We start from the raw sequence: 23065 nt of genomic DNA on the forward strand, positions 1-23065 counted from the left end.
TTATCAAATAGCTAAATGAATTTTACAATCAAAACTAAAATAAAATAAAATTGGATTTTAATTCGTTTAACCCTTTAAATCGAAAATGAAATTCAAAACAATTGCATTTATATCTATTGCCCATACACATGTAAATTTGATGTTAATTTTATGTGAAAAATGTTGTTGAAATTTAAAATTCCACTATTATTCGTACAATGTGTGAAATCATAAGGCAAAATCTAAGTGCAGAGCAGGTGAGATGTGGGGAAACTGATCTAAATTTTGGAATAAAATGCATTTGAAATGCATGGAATATTTTTAAGTAAAATTTATTGCATTTTTTCTGGCAACAATTGCCAGAGTTTAGCATTAAATGCAATTAAACGCAAAAACAGCAACAATAAAACCAAATTACCAGAGAGCAAAATTGCATTCACTGAAAATAACAACAACAACAACAACAACAACAACACAAACAACAATTGGCAAGAGGAACAATGGCCAACAAAGAGCAAGCGGCCAACACAAATGAGCAAAAATAATTTTATGGTCAACGGCAACGGCGTTAAGTTGGCTGCGGTTGCAAGTGGTGGAGGGGGTGGGTGGAGAAATTGGTGGTTAGGCCAAGTGGGGGGGGCTGGCGGCCAGAAATAGCGGCAGCAACAACTAATTTAAATTGAAATTAAAATTGATTGTTTTTTAAACGCGTCGCATTGCTAACGAGGCACGTAGCCAAACATTGACCACGCGCCCAAACCCCTTTAGCTAGCACCGGGCGTGGTTGGGGGGGCGTGGCAGTGGCATGCGTGTCAAACCATGGCGGCAGCGGCGGCGGCGGTGGCCACGTCATTTGCAACAATGGGGCAACAATACAATGAACAATGCTATGAGTAGGCAGCTCGCAATGTGCAACAAGCAAACAAATACGTTAACAAATGCTGAAATTACAACGGCTACGCCCCTCCCCCCCACCACCACTTCTCTGCTCAACACCCTGACAACAGCAAAGTGTAATGCAGAAGGAAGTGAAGCACAGCGAGAGCTAGTCCAGCTGTTGTTCCAATGCATCCAGAATACGATTGCCACAGTCCGCCCTCTACAAACACGCTTACACACACGCACACACACTCGCATACAACCACACACACACACACACCCGCACACAGTAGAGAGAGCCACTCAATTATTTTGTGTGCTTGTCGCTTTGTTTGCATTTGTTGTTGCATTTATACCCTGTAACCATTTAAAATTAAATAAAAAAAGAGTATACCGAAGTTGAGTGAATGTATGAAAGGGATCAAGCAAGCTATCTTCAAACACACAGCTGCCTTTACTTTTCTCTCCTTGACAACGCGGAGATCTGCCTTAGCAGAGAAAAAAAGTAAAGCTGTAATCAGTAAGGTATCATGTTCTTTGTACAGAGTATCTTTTAGTCTGAGCATAAGCACTCTTGTGTTGTTGTTGTTGTTGTTGTTGTTGTTGGTGCAGCAGCTGTCGACGTTGGCAAATGCGGCAGCCTCTTATTTATTTGCAGAAAATTGTTGCTAATTTCGCATATAACCAAATTGAATTTACAACTGCAGCAGCCGCACGTGCAGCTGGAACCGACCGCCGGCGTCTCCTGGTAACCATAATTGCCGCCATCCTCATACGCGCGCGTCTACACATTTGGTCTGTCGGCTATTCTGGTCTCCAATTGGCATCCAATTGGACGTCTACGCTGCGCTTAATTAACTAGCTGACTCAGCGTTGTCGCGGCGTTGGCTTATTTGCGTAAATGTCAATGCTACATACATACATATACATATGTATGCAGAACAACTTGCACCTGTCTCAAAAAAGATGAACAACATAAAAAAAAATGACAAAACGACAAATTTGCCATTCGATCGTTTTTAATTGCGCCTTTACTTCACTAAGCACACATGCAGTGCACAAAATATAATGAAAGTATAAAATAAAATTCTAATACGACAAATTGCATACTGTACGTGTCGCGATGTTTCCAATAAGACGCAAACTTCCAATCAGCACATGCGGTATTTCATATGCAGCATGCAAAATATGCTCAAAGTAAAATACAAAAAAATTCACTCACCCAGCAACAACAAAATAGTCAGCGCAGCTCTTCTTGATTTTCTTTTCCTCTTTGCCCAAACAGCAACAACAACACACTTTACACTTTAAAGACTCTTGCTTTCTCGCTCACTCATTACAACATATTTATGAACACTTTTCGATGCAATTATTTGATTTAATGAAATACTTATGCTGGAGCCACTTTATACACATAATAAACATTACACATTTGTTACACACTTTTGCTTATTGCAAGTGAAAAATAATGTTCGCGTTTTGTGACTTGACACAGTGTGACCGTTTGATAGATAAGACACCCACGCCGAAATATACCCAGCGCTTTGATTGGTGTTTGTTGTAGTTATTGTATTTACTTGTGGATCGTGTGGATCGCGTTGGTCTTGTTGTGTTGGATGCCACACACGCATGGCATCCACAAGCAGGATCTCTCGATTGCGGCCATTCTCTTTTGCTGCGCTCAGCCTTGCGCGACATGATAACTTTTCATTTTGTCACGCAGCCACGCTTACACTTATGTAATATATATGTGTGCACCAAGTTTAAGGAACAAGTAATAAATTACCCGCAGCAACAACAACAAAATAGGCAATACCTCTTATTTCAACTTACAATATACACACGAACAAGAAACCGTTATGTAACTCTAGTCTTTTCATATATATATTTCACAGCTCACTTATTTTGCACAAGACATAACCGTGCGACCAGCGGAGCGCTAGGGCTCCGCCAAAGCAACAAGTTGCGCGCACACTGAAAATATGATTAGAAACACTAGAAACATTTTGAGCCACAATTGTGATTACTGTAAAAACACTTTCACAATTTATTAACACATTAAAAAATATTCAAACGAAATTCGAGCTTTGAGGTCGTGGGAGAAATGTCTTCGTTTGTAGATCGTAAAAGAGTGACCGTTCGCCGAAAAGACACCCACGCCACGTTTTGCCTGTTGGGCCACAATTAAGAAACTCTCTTTCTGCCTTTTCTTATTCCCTTTTGCTTTTGTCATTGAAGAAAAATGGCTCTCTGATGCTCTCCTGCTCTCCGCATTTCTGGTTGCCAAGCTCAGACTATTACATGTACATACATATATATTTCAATATTTAAAATATTCATATTTATAATTGAGTTAATTTGATTTAACATAACATAAATCACTTTAAATTCTTGTTTAAATTTCTACCAACACTTTTGGCATGAAAATATTGCTAAACAACTTGAACGAATCATTTTAGTTTGCAACGCGAAGTTCTTATAAGTTTTCTTTGCTTGACTTTCGAATACCCTCTCTCCGCTTTTGTGTTAGATAATTGTGAGTGCAACCCACAGGTAAACAGCATGTTAGAAGAGTTTGCTCTTTTTTTTTTTGGACACAGCTCCATCAATAGTTTTTGAATAATTAAAACTGCGCTAAAGCAATTAATTTTAAATTTCAGCTTCTTATGTATATGAGAGTGCTTTTGGGCGTGCGGTGGGCGTGGCTGTGGATGTCGCTGCGGTTAGAAAATATTAAACATTGGGCGACGTCTGGCAAATGTCACTTAAAAAATTGAAAGGTTGCGCGCTGCCAAACCCTCCCCCCCCCCCCTGGGGAGCCAAAAGCGGGCACAGCAGGAGCAAGAGGCGCGACGTGAGGTGAGGTTCGGGCGCTGGCGCTGGCGCACGGAGCGTAAGCGCAATGTTGGCAAAGGCAAAACTTAATTAATTTGAGTAACTTGGCAGCCGGTCGGCTGGGCGGCTCTTTCGCCCCGCTGCTGCTGCCTGACCCGTTGGCGTCTTTGTAGCAGCGCCGGGTGTGGCATGAATTCTTAATGTATGCTGTGTGTGTATGTGTGTCCGTGTGTGTGTGTGTGAAGTGTGGGCGTGGTCGCTCTTTTTTTATCGTAGAGGACTGTTAAAAAAAGAAATAACTGGAACTGACTATGTCAACATAATTAACTTTGAAGTAAGAGCCCAACAGCCAGACACGGGCAACTATGAGAATCCTTCAGATAAAAAACTCATACATAAGCACTCATATGCTCATGTGCTAAAAAAGTGGCGAGAGGCGCCCAAAAAAAAAAACGACTCTCCGCCTCCAAATGCAAATTATTGTAAGTGTTGCAAATAATTCATTTGAATGCATTTGTAGCCAAATTGCTGCATGGCTTTCACATAGACTAGAGATGGAGCCAAACGAATATATCTCTGGATAAAAAAAGAATCAAACAAAATGTGGATTTGTTAAGTGCGATTTTCAAGTGCATAGCTATTAAAATATGTGATACATACTCTCCTCTGTCCAACACAGCACGAGGTATATTTCTTTCGATTTATCACTTCGTCATACTATCGATAAATATCTGTGTCACTTAGTCATAAGATCGATGAATATCGGTTTTACTTACAAATAATATCGATTTTTATAGTTGGCTTACAAAATTTCTTTCTCGTTTCTAAACAATTTAAAAATATTAAACTGCAAAAACTTGACGGTTTGATTGCTTACAGGGTATATTCAAGTCGAGCACTCCCTAGTAGAGCATTCCTACTGTAAAAACACGCGCTGTGCACAGCTCTAATTTGTATGCTACAAAAATGCACTTAGCATAGCTGGATGAGATGTTCGTTGAAACGGAATTTATAATATAATGGCAAAGTCAGGCCAACATTTTTATGTATTTTTTTTTTTTTTTGTTTTGTTAAAGTAGCCAAACTAACACTCAAAATAAATGTAGTTATATGAAGAGCAAATTCTTGATTGATTATAATTTGCTGTCACTTGTTCTGGATGGGTTTCACAACTTTTCATATATATTTTGAGCAGCGTAAACAATTTACGTCAACTTTAAACGCTGACTTTCAAGTCGAACAAGCGCTCGCTAAAAGTTTTCCATCATATCAGCTCATTTCAATTTAACCTGCTCGAAAGTTTTTGATTGCCCAATTTGCAGGCGGAATGCAATCGTAGCCACGCCCACTGCTCAAAAAGCATTTCGTCGTGGATTTGGCCTTAAATAAAACTTAAACACGGAGTGCACTTAAAGTCCAATTTGAGGTTCGAAGTGGATGTGTGTCTGTGTGTGTGTGTGTGTGTGTGGCCACTGGTCACATGTGTCTGGGTGAGCCAGTGCCAGTTTTGGACACCGCCGCTCCTCGCCAGCAGCTCACGCTTCCAGAGATAATGCGCAACAAAATAAATGGAGAAACTGACAGCTTCGGGTAGACAACACGGGTGGGGAGCTGCAAATGTTGACGACGATGACTTTTAAATTGTTTTATTGAGGTGCTAGTGTTGGTCAGAAAGTTTAGCAAGTGCAGAATAAATGAGCATGGAGCAAGTCCATTTTAGAGCATTACACAGCTCCTCCTGCATCCTGTCAGCCATGCCGTTATCCTGTACGTTACCATGTCCGCATGTGTGTCGGCCATACAAAGTCAAATTGCTTACTGATTCCCGAGCAGCTGGGCAGGAAGGGCAGCGCTGGGCTCTGCCTGGCTCCAATGTAATTCCCCGGCCACATTTTGTGCCTGTCACGTTAAACTTTTGGTTTGGTTGCCTAAGTAGCTGGCGCTCAATATGCGCGTTGACATGTCCAGCAGAGCTGCCCGAGCATTTGGTGTTGAACCAAAAATGCTCATAAAATCTTGCCCACCAGCCCGGAGCAGACCCGACTGCACATGGACCATCGGAATGGGGCCTTAAGCTGCTGTCAATTGGCATTAGCCTGGAACTGGGCCGGCTGCTGAGCTGCAGTGTCATCCTAGCACTGTTCAAAAATGTGATTCTTTTAACAAATTAAAATTCGTTTTGTGATTAAACGTAAGCGTATTTAAAATTATATTTAAAAATTAACCAGCTGGCTTAAGGACCGGACCGGAGCTTCATCAAAAATGCAAGCAATTTAAATTTTAATTACCCTTAAATATTAAAATATTTGTATCACGACTCCGTGTCCCCTTTCATAAATTAAATATTATCTATACCCAAAATTGACATCTATCAAATAGTTTGGAGAAATTATGGGGTAGGGCTGAAGCGATTTATGGCTGTGGCTGCTTCTGGAGAGTTTTTTGTTTTGAACAAAATTATTTCCAAAAAAAATGCGGTTCAATTAGTACTAAACGGTAACACAAAACCCGGGCTCGAATCGGCTTAGTTCAAGCTTTTAGTTAGTATCAGAGATTTTTTTTCCGTGCATCTAAAACAATTTGTACGAGTGTGTGCGTGTGCTCGTGTGTGTAACTGGAAAGTTAATGCTGTCGCCGTGCAGATTAAAAGCAAAAGCACATCCAAGGTTGCCACATGGGTATCCTGGTAGTCGGTCGTATTAGCGTTGTGTCATATTAGCTCAACAGATTTAAAAGAATTCGCTGCGTAATGGCATTGCGACACGGACAATGTGTACTAATTCACCTTTAGGCGACATCTGTTGTTTTATGAGCCAGCTCGGACGGCAAAACACGTGTCAATTGGCTGCGTCCAGGCTGGCGGCGCGAGAGCCAGTTGGTGTTCCAGCGAGTTCGATTGCCGGCAGAGCTTATCAATTTTATATGGCTACAACATTTTGAACATATAATTTTAAATACAAAGTAAGTACTTAAACTAAACTTTTATGTTTGAATACCAGCTTAGTTCTGGTTTTGTTTTGGAGTATGAAATTAAGTGTTAGCACTGGCTGACTGAAAAAATTATATTTACTTTATTAAAACCCAGCTCTACATTTTCTTATCTATACACAAGCAGCAACAGGCGTGACTTTGTCTGTGTTTCGCTTAAGCCTTTAAAACTCTTACCACAAAAAACATTTTCACTTAAAACAATATGCCAGCATTGGCATTAAGAAAATAAACAATAGATAAGCTGAATTATTATTAGATTCACACATTCCTATTATATTTCTTTGTTGAATTTTTCTGAAATTTATTTTCTGGTGCTTGCAGGCAATAAAATTTAATTTAAGCTGGCTAACACTCGCTCGTTATATTTGGCACTTAATAAATAATAGTATGGTTAATTGATTCATATTAAACAGCTTTTAGGCATTAAATTTCAAATCCATATTGAGTTCAAGTTGTATGTAGCTGCAATATGTAACGCCTTAGTCCAATTAAATGCCAATCATTGTGTGCCTGATGCTTTACTGGGTAGCGCTCAATTAGCCGCTGTTCCAAATCAATAACTGCAACACGCAGTAGCTGCAACTGGCAACTGGCAACTGGCAACTGGGACGTGCAGCAACTGGCAGCTGCGGGCGGAGGCGGCGTCAATCGAGCGCTAACAAAGATAAATGGCTGAAGCCACAAAATTGATTTGGTTGACAGATGAATTGTAGAGTCAGTACGTAAGCGGCTGAACGTCAAAGCTGAAGAGCAACAACAGCAAGAATATCAGCATTTAAATGACAGCAGCAGCATCAATAACAGGCAAAACAACAATAGCAACAACAATTTGAACGACTGCAACAGTTGCCGGTCAACGACAACAATAAAATCAAAAGTATATTTTTCAATCAGCCATTCAATCAGAATGGCAGCAATATTTCGCATAAAATGACAAAAAGTGTTGGTAAATTGGGGGCTGGCAATAGGGGGCGTGGCTGGCGAGTCTTGGCTACAGCCCAATGTGGGTGGAGATGTGCAACTGCGCAGCGCATTCGAATATTGAATGAAGCACTTAAACGCATTTCAGGCCGCTGACCGTTCAAATGCAATTACGCATACGCCATGGATGCCCGGCTGCTACTGCTGCACTGCGATTGCTACTGCTTGTGGAACTGCTGCCGCCGCTTCTGCTGCCAATTGACACTTTGACGCATAAATCAACTTTATTGTTTATTGATTTTTATGTTTGTTCCGACGAAACGTTTTTGTGTGTGTTTCATTTTATTAAATCTTTCTCGTGCCGTAGACGATCATTCAATCAGTCCGGCCTGCCCACAGTGCCCCACAGTCCCTTGTTATTTATTTGAATTTATGCGATTTTAATGAAATTGGTTCATTGTTTGCAAGTGTACACATCCATCGCAGCCAGCTCTCTCTTTACCTCTCTCTCTCTCTCACGTTCCGCTTCTCGGCACTCCACTCGATATGTGAGGCATGTCTGAATATGCTGAACAATTCATAAATCGATTAAAGATGTTTCTGAGTTCACTTTTATTATTATTATTCTATATATATATATTTTTTTTTTGTTGTCATCAGCAGTTATTTGCATGTACATACATATATGTCGTTGTTGCTGGCAACCGAAATGTCAGGCAATAAATAAAAACGGCTCCCGTTTGCTCGGATTTTAGTTATCTGCATAAAATCTGTGCATGCCCAGAGTATTACATTTATTGATTGACACGAGATTTTAAAGCGTATGTCCTTCTGTTTTTTTTATTGACAGTTGAATAAATTTGAGCTATCCATGCGTAGGTTTTAGCTTTAACAGGAAAGAACATCACCCGAATATAAAATACCCTACCAAAATTATGGCTTTAGTTTTTGTAGATATATGAGAAGAATTTTAATAAATGCGGAGTTTAGTCAAAATATTCTGAGAATTACAAAAGTTGTTGTTGTATCAGGAAAAAATATACTTAATTGTTTCGGAGTTGCTTTTTTCAAGGCGATTTCGGTTATTTAATAAGCCTAAAAAATAAACTACAACTAAATTTCTTCAATTTCTTCAATTCCTTTAAGTTCTGTCTGAAACACTAACAACTTTTTTGTTTACATTTCTTGCCGCCCGCACCGCCGCCCACAATCTAAGTAATTCTGGTTTTTAGTCAGTGCTCATCAAATGTATTCATGGGGCTGTGCAGCAACAGTCAAGTAGCAATGCTTTGAAATATAATGGGAATTCCTGAAAAGTTTCCCAAGCGCTGACAATTCCCAAAAAACTTTTGCCCCAAACGTGGCCATAGACAAGTCGCTGAATGCGGCCGGGCGAGACGCTACGTAAAATACAAATTAAAATTTAAATGAGCTGCCGCGAATCTCCTTCAGCGCCAGCGCCAACTCCTCCATGTTGACACGTGACAAAGTCGAGCGGCCAATAAAAAAAAAAATATACAATCTCCCAGCGGCCACACCCACAGCGATTGACTGAAAGGCGTCAAGTGTTCGAAACAATTCCAATAACCGTTTCCCCGAGCACAGGAAGTGGAGCCAATAAGCGTTAGTGGCAACCAAAGCCCCGAGAGGCGCGCAAAGGAAAAGCCCAGCTAATAATAGAAAACCCCTGCAGCGATGTCGACGCAGCGGCAGCGAATGCCAGCTAAGCATTAAATTGATAGAAACAGAAAATGTTGCATTTAATTGAAAAATGTTTTCAATGAATTTTTGCCAGCGCTTTACACAAATCTATTTTGATTTTGGTTTTGTTGAAAATTTGTATTTATTTTCGTTATGCTTGTGTAAATAGGCCCGCAAAATTGAAATGCGATGAGGTTAAATATTTAATTGTATTTATGCCCTGAACCCATTAAAAATGAATAAACAGGGTATATTGATTTTGTGCAAATGAATGCAAGCGGCGGGCAGACTCTACGACTAAGAACAGGGCTTGACAAGAGATAGAGATTTAATAACGACCGCAAGCTGATGATTATTTTCGGATATTTCCCATTTAAAATATATCAATAGCTATTCAGGATCGGACCAAAAGAACCGAAGGTATTCAAGACTTTTTCGCAGTTCAAAGTACACTGCAAAAGTTATGTTTGGCTATATAGGACATAAGTTAATCCCTGATGTGCAAAGAATATATAAATTGTGTGGGCTTCGCTTTCGCTTCTGTTTGGCCTCAACTCAACTTGGCCTGCTCCAGTCGCAGGCAAAAACTGCGATTCATCAACTCAAATCAGCGGAGACATGGCAGCGACATGTGACGGGCTTGTCGCCGGCGGCCGATCCTCGACTGCCACCCACTATGACCAGAAGTCAACGAGGTGATTTGCATGCATGCAACAACGGCCACAACAATAACAGCGTGAGGCAGGCGAGTGGCAGATTAGGCGCTGATTGCGTCGATTGGCATCGCCAAGGGAGCTGCTGCCTCTGCTGCCTATCTGGCCAACGCGTCAAGTGCTCACTGTGGATGCACTGCAGCATAAATAGTAAGGCAAAGAAAGAATGAAAGGAATACACGCCGTAAAGTAAAATTCGGCAACCAGGATGCCACATTCACATTCACATTCCCCATTCACATTCGCATTCAGAATCGCATTCACATCGCCATCGCCGCATGCGTTACGCAAATTGAATTCGTTGGCTGAAATTTATGCACCGTCGCGTTCGCTGTTGTTGCTGCCCAACATGGAGACGACGGAGCTGATAGAGCTGGAACAGGAGGAGCAGTTGGAGATAGCCACTGGTAACAGTTCCATATCGACACTGTTGCAGCATTCGGACCGCAGCTACTGCATGTTACTACCAACTGGTAACTGAGAAATTTATGCTTTGTTTTGCCCTGCGAAACATGCAACATCAATTCTCGTTAACTTTTCATGCACGGCTGCGCCATGGCGCACAAAATGGACACACTCCATTCTTTGGCCTGAAAGTGGTCTGGTCAAAAACAAGTATGAATGCTCCAGTCGAGACTGCCCGACCATCAGATACCCTGAATCAAGCGACAAGCTGCCCTTACAATTATTCTAATTGCTTCTATTTGAGCACACGAGGTATTCAAATAGTGAATTATTCTACATCCGTATATACCATACATTTTTAATACATTGTAAATAATAAATAATCGCAACTCCCATCAATGCTATTGTATTGTAGCCGTTTGAAAACTGCACATTTTTTGCAAACGGTTGACGGTCTACAGCTCGCTCCATCCCTCTTCTTGGGCGCGGTGACATTGCCAGTTGAATAGAATTTTGACAAGATACAAATAAATTAAATTGATTAAAATAGTGTATATATATAATTAGTTTGATATAAAATGGTAAGTTTAAAGCAAGAAAACTGAGGAAATATAAAGTCTAACAGGCAGAAGGAAGCATCTACGACCCCATAAAGTATATACTTATCTGTCCGTATGTATGAACGCAAGGATCTCAGAGCCTATAAGATCTAGAGACTTGATGTAGGTCCTCCTAGTGCCTGCGCAGATCGAGTTTGTTTCCGATAATCGATAACTTACTCCGTTTCAAAGCAATCGATAAGAATCGATATCGACATTCTGTTTTTTGAGCAATTTTAGTAAGTATTAAGAGCTAGAGTCACCAAACTTGATATGTTGCTTCTAGAATATTATATATATCAAGTATCTTTTATTTTATACCCATCGCCACCTCTCCGTTAACACCGCAGCTATAAATCAAGTTAATAACAACTGCATTTGGTGTTGGAATAAGAGGGTTCAGGGTATTCCCTAGTCGGGAGCTCCCGACTGTCTGCCTTTAATATATTAACCAGTAAACGAAAAGTGTTAATCAATATTAAAAATGTGCGGGCTGTTGGTACCAAAAACCTTCAGGGGAGAGAGATCACAGAGATTCGCTGTAGATTCAAATTTTGAACTTGTTGAGAATTGCAAGCGTCATTCAATGAAATAAAGGAAAATAAGCATTCCTGCTTCACGCTCAAGTTACATCTGGTTTGGTGGAAGAGCTTTATCTTCTTGTATAAATAACTCTTTATTAGGAGTCAATGTATATTTTAATTCATAGGATATTTTATGGTATCAGCAATTTGAGGAAAAAAAGGGAACTTATTAATTTTCTTTAAGCAAAAACATATACTGAAAAGACTAAATGTTCTTCTCGGGACTCACGATCTGATGAACTCTCGCTCAATTGCAGAACGATTATAGATGAATTTCCACCATTAAATTATTATAATATAATTTGAATATCCATTCTAAGGTCGCAAGCAAATTGGCTTAATTGCTTGTATGATCTAAATTTAATTCTAATTACCGAGCGCAACGTAGCAGTGCTTAGTAAGTTTTTTTTTTTGTGCCTTTTGCACAATTGAGCATTGTGCACAGTCGATTTGCTAGGAACATAAGCCACAAATACTTTCGATTAAATTTAAACACATACCAGAAGAAAAAAAAGAAACAAACAAAAGTATATATGTGCACTTGAAGTAGGACAAAGGGGGTTGAGCTGCGAAATAATATGCAAAACATGGCCTGACCTTCGTGACAGGGCGCACAACGACACCTACCACCAATTGCGGGGGTCATTCAATAAAAATGTAAATTAACTTATCAATTACAACGCCAAACAACAATAAACTCCAAGAGGCAACTGGATTGGGACTGGGATGCTGTTAAGATGCGCGCGTGCCCCATGCAAATATCGTTTGAGGGGGCGACTTCATCTTGTGGCCAATGTTGAGTGCCGGGGCATGGGGCTTTTAACGGTTTTCTTATGCAAATCGCCTGGCCAACGTTAAAATATATTCCTGCTCATAATTTTTATTTCCGTTATTCAAGTTTCAAGATTGTATTGCACACTTTTTGGCATCGTTGTCGCATGGCCAGCAGGCTGCTGCTGCCACCTTTCCTGTTCTCGTTACGAAATTTGCCTTGCTAATAGACTAGAAGTGGGCCGACGAAGAGCCAAGAGCTCAGCTTGCCGTGTGGCTCTTTGTGGTGCGGCGGCCAGTCAAAAGGACAAAGTGGAGTCTGGCGCACAGATATGGCGCCGTCGTGATGCCTTAAATGACATAAGTTACGACTGCCCGGGGGTGCATTTATTTTAATATGTAGCTGATAAGAGCCCGTCCAGATATCTTAATGAGATAAGAACGCTGTTAACTGCGACTTCTACCTGAACTTTAGTTTATTTCTTAAGGTGTCCTCTCAAACAAGTACTGAGTCTGGTAAATGCATTAAGGCGGCTCATACAACAAGACGTTTGGTGTTTATGGCCCGACTGGATATTCGACTTTACAACAACAAGTCAACTTTTGACGTGACTTTTCCCACACTTGCAGTCCCCCAAATCCCTAGCTTAGCATATACTTGCATTACATAAGGTAAATATTTTAACAATGTGAGCTTTTTAGTTCTTTCGGGCCTTGGAATAGATAGTCAGTCAGTCAAGTCGGTCAATTAGTCAGTTAGTTCACTAAGAATTCAGTTAATCAATCAAATAAATAGTCATTCAGTCAATCTGTAATTCCGGTAAATAGTGAGACAGTCAATCAGTCTGTCATTCAAGCAATAACTCAATCAGTCATTTAGTCAGTTCATCATAAGTCTTTGAGTCGATCAGTCTGTCTAGTTTTTACAGTCAGTCAATTATTTTTTATTTATAAATATAAATGAAGCTGAGGATGTTTCGTTCAGTGCGATTAAAAGTCTCTGTAAGCTGGTATGCCTCCATTTTCCAGCTTGACCATAACCAAAAATATCGTAACAATTTTACTTACTTCATTTGAACACCTTTTCCGGCTAGCCTAACGTGGCACAAAACGTTTCTATTTGCAATACGTTGCCTTCAAGTCACCCACTTTTCACATCTCCCGCCCGCTGGTTGCTACTTTTATCGCTTGTTGCAGCTGCAAGCACCTCTGGAATGGCAAGATATGCTCATCACATAAGCCGCCTACAGCATTTTCACACAATGCACACAAGCCTCATCAGGCAACACTCGCACTCACCTTTCTGGGACTGGTCCAGAATTGAACCATCAGAACGTATGAGAATATTCACGAGTCGCCAGTTCTGTTGGGACTTGGCACTCAGCACGGATGCAGGCGCGGCGAAGCGAGGCAAATGGCTGGACATGAACTGGATGATTCCAGCTGTTGATGGTCATGCTGGTGCATTTTCATATTCACACCATTTGGGCTGGTGGAGTGCCTCTTCTGGCCAGGCCAGACAAATTATGGCCACGATTCTGACTACTTGTTGGACTCTGAAGTCCTCTTAGAGAAGAGGCTGGCAGTGCTGCTGCTCCGGCGATAAGCATTTGCGTGATTAATGAAATTTGATGCCCCTGCCCAGGAGAACGGCGCCGAAAAAGAGCTGTGAGCGGCGCTTGAGTGGAGCAGCCAAATAGGAAAGGCTATTGCCGAAATCTAAATACCCTAATGGGCGTTTCACACTGTTTTTCCAATTAAAGATCCTATGACAGCTATATATTGTAGTGCTCCGATCTGGCCAGTTGCATCCATTTAAGACAATAGCTTTAGGACCAAGATACTAGTTGCATCGAAAGAGACGCTGCTGTTGATACTGAACTTGAATGTCTGCATATATTTTATGAAGTTGAAAAAGTCTTCTTCCATGTCTAACACATTTTGGCACACAATAACTATACCCACAACAAGGGCATATTAGGAAAGGCTGGCGAAAGGTAAGTAAGGCTTTTGCACACCTTTCCACAAAACAATTGCACAATCGGTCAGCATGACTTATGAATATGGGCAGACAGTGGGCGGGCCAACTCGTCTCACAATGTCTAATTGGCTGGCCTGGCCAGTACAATATGGTCCAATTAGAATTTGTAATCGCGCACGCTTTGCCCATTTGAATTTATATCGAAATTTAATTTAATTAATAGACCACCAAGTGGGGCAAAAGTCGGCCAGGTGGTGTGTCCACTGCCATTCTTATTGGCCAAACGCTCGCCTATCGCAGCGGGAAGTGTCAAAAAGTCAACTCAATAACTGTTTATTTAACTGGCATATTTCCAATTTCCAACTTTGTGGCCTACTTGCAATTGGCGGCTGTGTGTGAGTCAGGCCCAGACCGAGACTCAGTTAAACTGGTAGTCAACAGCTTCGTTGGGGGCTCCACGTGGTGAAATTCGAGCCTCTTTGCATGTTGGCCAATATTTTGAGCCCGATAAGAGCTGAATTTTATTTGCCTAATCAATTTGATTTCTCTGGTGCTGTTTCGATAACTCAATAGATAGTTGCATAAGGCTTCATAGCTACGAAAAGGCACAAAAGTTTAACTGTAAGGGTTACAGAAAGTCAACTACTACTTCCCATAGATTGCTTAGTAGCTTTTCTATAAGTAGGAACATTGAGAGATCAGAAAGAAAAAAAATCAGAAAATATTAATAGGGTTAAGCTATTTCTTGGCATCTATATATCAAGTCGATCCTAGAACGCTTGCGGCATTTATTTCCAAGTCCATTCACTTTCAATTTATTTTTTTGGCCAAGCCATACATTTTCCCATCTCTCTTTTACGATGGCTGTCCACCTGATATAGTGATCGATATCCATAATGGGCGACTAGCTTATACCGCGCCCACATCTAAGCCTACACGCCCAATTTGCTACCGTTTAGCCAGATTGATTTCATGCCAGCCGCTGCACGACTCGCTGATCATTTCCATTTTGCAGTGGCAGCCGCACAACGCCCACAAATGTGGGCGAGCCGCATTTTCCCAGTGGTGGCCATCAATCAAATTCGAATGCGAGTGCGAGGACGAGAACTGCACTTCACTTGCCTTTGTGGCACGATGGCAAACGGGATGCAGGGGTGCTGCAGTTGGGACCCTGAGCGCTTTTGGTTGTTAAAATTGTAGCGGCATCATTTTTCATATCCGCGGCAAACAACTGCCACAAAAAGCTAAAAAACAATATACAGTTCAAAGCATGGAAATCGAGTAGCAGCTAACAGCGGGAGCCGCAATTGGACCTGGAGCTCGACCTGGACCTGCAGCTCGTGTCTGTGTGTGGAGCTGTGGATGTCGAATGCGTGATCGCCGGTTTGTTGCGTTTCTTTCAACTGCACCTCCCTCCCGAATAACGCTTTGTTTTTGTACTAAGCAAACTAGTCATCGCCGTCCCCTACCATTGGACGCCAAGCCCCCTGGCCGACACTTGCTTTGTGTGCGCAGCGAATGTTTCGATGCGCGCGAATTTGTTGCAATTTCTCATTGTCAGCAACGCGTTCGCCGGTAAATTTTGATTAAACGCTCCACGGGAATTCACTTTGCTGGCCCGTTTCGTGTTTCGAGTTACTCGTGCGCTTTTCTATAGCCTGTACCCGTGTAAAGTGCTCAAATAAAAGGCATATTGCACATGTTCCAGTGCTTGATCAGAGGCGCTAAGCCAAGATCTTCAACATCAATAAATATCGATGCAGCCATGTTGTTTTGAGAAAATCTTAAATATATTGAAGTGAATGCCTTTTCCGATAACTCTCCTCGATTTCTCAAATATCTATAAATATATAAGATATATGTATATACTATATATGTAAAGAATGTGTGTGAATATAGCTGGGTACAGGGTGTCTTATGGACGGGCACCCTTGACTGCAGCAGTCTTACCTGTTTTTTGGTGCTTTTTTTTGTGAACTCTTCGATAGCTGGACCTCCTGTCCTTGCCCACTTTCATTTGAATTTGATAAATGATGCTCGTCCCGGAGCGATATGTTATGCAATTTAGGGATTTGTTTTTGGTGGCGATATTGCGAAAAAATAACCTTAGTTGGTTAAATGCTAGCACATCGCAGTTATAAATGAATACGGCTTTTGAAAATCAATTAGAAGGTCTGCTAGGTGAAAGCGCACCTATCTACAACAGGCTAAATACAAGCTCCTCTTTTTGTTCAAGGAAATCTGATTAAAGAGTGCTACAGAGTGAAATGTGCGAGGCTGCGGAAGAGCAACGGCGGTGCGCATTAATAGCGCCCCAATAACAAGCCGTAATAATAATTTTGCTCCAATTAATCAGCGTTAAATCAGCGAACCGACGTCAAGCGACGCGTTTCCATTCGATGTTTACCAATTGCCGCCTTTGTTTTGCCAGCCTTTTTGTTATTATATATTCCTCTTGTTGTTGTTGCGCCCGTTGTTGAAGCGGATCAATGTCTGGGAAATTAGCAGATGCCCAAGTCGATGTCTGGTTCCATTAAGCTTAAATAATATTAAAGCGGCAGGCAAGGGAAATCAATTTGTGCAACAACATTTTTAAATTGAGTATATAAATACGTATGTGGACGGCATTTTATATGGTTTCCTAAATAGTATTATTAATTTTATTTATATATTTTCAGCTGGCGCCGATAGATTAAAAAGTTACGTTTAAAGTTATAAATCAAAGATGAAAACAAAGTAATAATATATTTATATATGTTCGCCCGTAATCAAACATGTCGCCTTACTATGCGAATTTCATGAAGTCACGTTAAACCATAAAAAATGCATGCTTTTAATTCTTGAAAACTGTGGTGGCAAACCTTACTTTAGTATGTTTGTGTATGTACGAGTTTGTATGATTCAACGATTGTGAGCATGTATGTATGTGTATGCATGCATATATGTATGTACATACGTATGTATGCAAGCATATGTGTGTATGCATGAATGTGTGTATGTACATATGAAATAACGTATGTCAGGTTTACTTGCCTCTGCGCTGTAAATTTATAACAAATTCATTTTTCATAATAGCTGTTCTATGCGATTCTCATAATTCTAAGAAGGCAGGTGGTTATGCTTTGATAGTGAAAGAGGTGTTACATTAGTGATATTGTCAAGAAAACAGTTTTATTTATATGTGTACAAGTTTATTTGTATAAAACCTATATATGTATTTAGTGTGTCATAAGAAAATGTGTGTATAAAATTTGGCTGTATATTTGTATGTATGATTGTAGGTTCTGTAAACAAAAGCTTACTTTCCGCTGAACTACAAATTTAAAAATTAAATACATTTTTGGTAAGTACACATTTTATACATACCTGTTATTGATTATGTAAATGCGAAAACAAATCAGATCTGAGCTCTGATCATCTGCTAGTTACATACATATGTCTGACATCTTGACAATAATTGTCAATTTGACGTGTTTCAAGTGTTTTCATTGTGGAACCTTTGTACATTGTTGTCTTTACCTTTTTGCGCTTTTGTAAATACATAAAATTGCCCAGCATCGGTTGTCTCCGTGTCTGATTGTTTTCGATGCTTTTAGCAACTGATTTTCAACTTAATTGCTTCGTTGTGGGTCTGTCTCGAATATCCAACGTCTGTCAGCAGGCAACGGGTGTGCCGTAGGTGGTCCCATAACGAGCTAATGAAATGTGTGGTTGGTAAAGAATATTGTTGGGCCTCAGCAATGAGTCAGGAACTGTCAAAACTGACGAATCCACTTGCCAGAAAGAAAAACATAAAATACATGCAAATTGTGCGGTAATTGCTTAACTTATCATCATCAACGTTGGACTTAAGTGATTTCGATGCTGTTCAACTTTTGTAAATGCTAACAAGAAAGAAGAGGTGTGTCTCTGGAATGCCAAAAAATTTATATTTTTCAGACTCATTTTCTCGTTTTCTTAACAGTGCCACAGAACATTTTTGCTGTAGGTACTGTCCGGCTTTGCCTGTGGAACGTTATGTGCCAAAACGTTTAGATATTTTCTTCCCAAAAAGTACACGCCAGTGGAAAATTGAAATCTACCCGTTCCACTCTTGAACTCGACTTCTATTTAAAAATATGTTTGAGGTGCAACGAATAAAGAACCAAATGTTGAAATCAGCGGTTTCCGACCTTGTTAGTCTTCACCAAAATATCTCTGAATCGAATTTTTACGAAGGTAAGTAGCTTTTGTTTTGCGAAAAATGTGAAACACATCTCAAATGAGGTATCAAATATTAGGATACTTAGAAATGAATTTAAGCGCGAAACGTTACCCACCAAATCTTTAAACTCCATTTCCACCAAGGAAGATGGATTTTTCGAAAAGTGTGAAACAGCCCTCAAATCAATTTGCACAAAGATTATTGAAAATTATTATATATAGAATATATGTGTAATTTTCAATAGATCTGTTAATATAAAAATATTTTTTTTGTATTGTATTTCCAGTATCCGAATAGGTCGACTCCTATATATAGGCAGAAACGCTTAGCTATATAGACTGGGTGCTCATGATTCTGATGTGATTCTGACACAAAATAATACCTCGAAGGGCTGGACAAATCATAAATAATATTTGTATAACAGTTTCCGAAAAGAAAGCTATGCATATTCCTTTGCGCAGCCCTCAAACTTATCGATAAATGTGAAGTGTCCAGTAGCTTTTTGCAGCTGACAAAGTCGTTGAGCACGTGCAATATACTAAAATAAAAATTGATTGGTATCAGCAATTAACTTCCAGTTTTCTGTAAGTTTGGCTTGACTTGGATTTGCTAATTAACACATCGCGAAGTTTGTGTTTCGCTTAATTAATGACGCCCATTAAAATTTGCAAATGTGTGCGTCTTCTTGACCAGAACAGGCTCTGTTTATTTTTGGAGCAGAAAGCAAAACGTCAGCTGCCATTTTTTAAGTTGAGCGCGTTCAATTTGCATGAGGATCAGGTAAAAAACCAGTCGACTAATCCAGCAGCTACAAACTGGCCAACTGCTCTGCCTGACCCTCTGTGTAGGTGTCGTTGTCAACGCCGGCTCAGCCCCGACTTGTCAATATCGCTTACATCATCATCAGCATCATCATTATCATTGCCAACATCATATTGGATGGCCAACTAGAAAATGTCAACTCCGGGGGCAACCGGCCAACAGCGTGGCGCACATGTCAACCCGTTTGCTGGTTACCCAAGTCCAAGCCCTTGTCACTGGCCACTTGGCTGTCAGCCAGCGGCGCCTGCGGTTGACACTTTTTCGCGCCGACACGCCCGCTAATCCTCTCATGCATAGCATCGGAGGAGGTCGAGGTGGCAACAGCAAACGCGATGACTTGACACTTTGCCCAGAGACAACAGCGAACCCAGCTGGTGGCCGAGACCCAATTTGTTGCGCACAAACCTTGGCTATAATATTTATATTAGCCCTAAACCCTTCCATATCGTTTACACGTTGTGCTCTCAAGTGGCAAACCTATTCAAATAAATAAATACATAAATATATTTATTAACAGCTTGTTTGGGCGATACCTACTCAAGATGTCCAGTCCCAAGCCGAAGCCGGAGAATAAGAAGTGGTAAGTCTGCGTTTAGCTGAAGTCGTTTTGTCAAAATATTTATCGGACACCCATTGAAAATTAAGTAAAAGGGTATAATAGTTTTTGCAAATGACTTGCATTTACAGGGCACATCCAACAAGCTTGAGAACATACGCAGAAAAAGCTTTTTATTTTTCCTTGGTTTTTTTTTTTCAAAACAAATATCGATAAATATCGATTTTGAGACAGGCTCCTTTGAGCATTGCTAAATAATTATTAGAGCTAGATACACCAAAATGTTCGTATTTTGTATTAATATTGAATTTACTTCTTTTTTTATATTTCTCCATAATCCTACAGCCAAAGCCTGCCGAGCTCTGGCTTTGGCAGCGTCATGGTTGGTGTCTTATTTGACGACGGCATTGTGCTGGCCATTAACTCAATGGGTAATCTTATATACTATCTGGATGATCATATCTAGTGAGCGGTTCGTATGTGTAAGCTCAGCATTTCAATAAACTGATTTAATTTAGCTGTGGCGCCAGTAGCACAGGATTTGATCGAGAGTCGCTGATGGAGGTTTCTACCAAACTGGAGAATATAGCGCGAAACAATAGCAACAAGGGCGTAACAGTTGCCCAAGCACTGGACCTAATTGTCAAGCTATACGAACAGGTGGAGATTGCAGAGCTGTTGCTGGCTGGCGAGGATCCCAGTGGATTGCATTTGATAGCACTAAAGTGTCCGGGCACCAGTGCGCGTGTCAATTATGCGGCTCTGGGACCAGGTTCGGCAGCGTCTTCCGAATACCTCAAGAGTCAATGGCGCCCAGATATGAATTTGAAGCATGCCGAACAGCTGGCACGCGCGGCCCTTCTAATTGGTAGTATGAGTAAAGTTGGAGTCGATGTCTGCATCATATTCAAGCGCTCGCCAGAGTCAGCGACTCGAGTGGAAGGACATGATTCATCATAGCAATCGAGGATGTTGCAATGCCATATGTCTCGATTGAAATGACTTGGCTTTACAATTCTTAAATGTTTATTTTGCAGCATAAATAAATTAATTGTTGATGCTCCCCACCTGGCCTCAAATAATTAACCACATTTCTCAGCATTTGAGCTGAGGCAGCAGCAGCAGCAGCGGCAGCGGCCAGGAATAGATTATCTCTCTAGCTATAATAAACGTCCTGGTCATGGACGTCTATGTCTCGCTGAGCTCAGTTTGGTCAGATGACTATCGCAATCGCTGGTGCCCTGCTGCAGGTAAATGCAGAGTAAGCACAAATGATTTATGCGCCCGGGCAGCATATAATTAATAATGATTAAAAGCTGGCGCCCATCAACAGCCCCATGGACATGCTCATAAGCAACTCCGATTCCTTGGCTGTATATAAAGCCGCTAATCGCTCCGGACACCGCCAGAGACGACGGAACTTTCCTACGAAATGAAAAGTGGTAGAGTCGCGAGATCCACTCTCTGGCGCCCTGGAGACGGCCCGCTGTGTGGATTAAGTTGAATTTATATATGGCATTTGAATGTTTCTCATATTGGCCACGAGTTCACGATTCATTGCCAGCCTGCCCGCTGCCTGGTTGCTGTGCGTGACCAGGTTTCATTTTCATTAGCCTCGTTACCCTCGGCCTCAAGGCTCTTTGGGGCCTGGCTCGGTGTGTGGTCTGTACTCCACTGACAGCACCTGGGTGGCATTATGTTGTCAGCCTCTTGATTTTTACCGCAGCAAAGTTGCTAATTGATTTTGGCCCTGCAAATTGTTATGGAAAGATCTCTTGTATTACTGTGGTGTCATAATAGCAATTATTTTAATAACTTATTATTTAGGACCAAGCACGCCATGTATATTTATACAATACGTTATTGAGTTGGGAACGAAATGGAAACCTTGGAGGTGTTGAATATACGTAAAGGTATATTTTTACATGATCCGGAAAAATTCCCCACGTAATAGAAAACTTGCCCGCGCCCAACTCGAATCTGTAGTTTATTTAGTTTCACTTTCTGGCTTTTGGTAATGACGATACTCCTCCTTCAGTTCCCACATCTGTCTATGAGCGGGATCTTTGCTATAATCGCCAATATCCTTGAGTATAGCCTTCAACACGAACACCGATTGCTTGGTAATAAATTGCAGATCCTTCAGCGTATAGTATTGATGTTTCTCAAAGGCCTGAAACAGCATATCCATGATATTCTCCTTGCTGAGCACCTTTGTGGCATCCTTTCTGCGTTTGCCATCATCCTTCTGCAAAAGACATTGAAAAGGGAACTGAGTAGAAGTTTTAGCTGGCGGGAACTGAAACAAACATTGTGAGCATGATTGCTGACAGGCTTGTAGCTCTTCACAATATGATTGAGGGCTTCGGCGCTACGCATGGGTCGTACGCCGCGTATAGACTGCTGCTTCATCTTCAGATACTGAGCATTGCATATGGGCAGACATTCCATCTTGTGAGTTACCCAGCCCTCCATAACGGAATCTGTATCATCGACTGTTGAAAATATGCCCGTCAGCCGTGCCCCTTTTATGGCTTTGCACAGCTTCAGGTCGTGCTCGCTGGCTAAGAGTTTGTCTGGAGCCAATTGCATTAGGTCTTGGCTTAAAATTAATTTCACCTTCGCTGGTTCCTTATCGTCGCCGGACTTTTCCATGCGCATTGTTGCCACTTGCATATCATTGGGCGCCTGCTCCCACATTTGGGCCACATAGTTGGGCACCTTTACTAGCCAAATACCGCGCGAAGCCTTTGACATATCCATCTTTTTTTTCTTTTGATTTTCTAGCGACATTTTTGAACAAATTTTCGTTATATCACAGAGAACAAGAACTTGAACGCGACAGAGCTCAATGGGTAATGAAAAAAAGGCACTTATAAATCAACCAACAATTATGCAAAAGCATACTTTGATATTTATTAAGTAAGAAACAGAAATTAATCTAACATTTTTGTAATGCTTTATTTAAAATTAGCGCCCGAAGCTGCTCAGAGGCTTTTAATGAACAAAAATTGAATCAGTTGTTTAAAAAAGTTTAAAAAACAATTGTAAAACTCACAGGTATTTTCAAATTTCAACAGATTCCCACCTCTGAAAACAGCTTAATTTAGTTATAAGCTGGCGA

General features: G+C 40.8%; 2 protein-coding genes and 1 long non-coding RNA gene across 5 annotated transcripts; 2 read left to right on the forward strand and 1 right to left on the reverse strand.

Moving 5' to 3' along the window:
* Positions 1-13321: 13321 nt before the first annotated feature.
* LOC116651259 (uncharacterized) lies at positions 13322-14156 on the forward strand. The gene is made up of 2 exons (XR_004304263.2): positions 13322-13388; positions 13473-14156. It is a non-coding gene; the product is annotated as an uncharacterized lncRNA (long non-coding RNA).
* Positions 14157-19027: 4871 nt separating this feature from the next.
* Positions 19028-21008, forward strand: yip3 (yippee interacting protein 3). 2 transcript variants are annotated; one of them, XM_002049015.4, is made up of 5 exons: positions 19068-19147; positions 19262-19343; positions 19903-19965; positions 20287-20406; positions 20460-21008. In XM_002049015.4, exons 2-5 carry the CDS (start codon positions 19333-19335, stop codon positions 20899-20901), a joined length of 636 nt encoding a protein of 211 aa, XP_002049051.2. In that variant the 5' UTR covers positions 19068-19147; positions 19262-19332; the 3' UTR covers positions 20902-21008. The 2 variants fall into 2 exon arrangements, with proteins under 2 accessions (XP_015029516.1, XP_002049051.2); XM_015174030.3 differs by lacking the exon at positions 19262-19343 and having other exon boundaries at positions 19028-19147.
* An 830-nt stretch (positions 21009-21838) lies between these two features.
* Positions 21839-22820, reverse strand: LOC6625939 (general transcription factor IIF subunit 2). Of its 2 annotated transcripts, none has more exons than XM_015174181.3 (2): positions 22561-22820; positions 21839-22189 (listed from the first exon to the last, which is right to left on the reverse strand). In XM_015174181.3, exons 1-2 carry the CDS (start codon positions 22732-22734, stop codon positions 21929-21931), a joined length of 435 nt encoding a protein of 144 aa, XP_015029667.1. In that variant the 5' UTR covers positions 22735-22820; the 3' UTR covers positions 21839-21928. The 2 variants fall into 2 exon arrangements, with proteins under 2 accessions (XP_015029667.1, XP_002049050.1); XM_002049014.4 differs by having other exon boundaries at positions 22252-22812.
* Between the last annotated feature and the right edge of the window lie 245 nt (positions 22821-23065).

The sequence above is a fragment of the Drosophila virilis genome, chromosome 5, assembly GCF_030788295.1.
Source record: "Drosophila virilis strain 15010-1051.87 chromosome 5, Dvir_AGI_RSII-ME, whole genome shotgun sequence".
NCBI lineage: Eukaryota > Metazoa > Arthropoda > Insecta > Diptera > Drosophilidae > Drosophila > Drosophila virilis.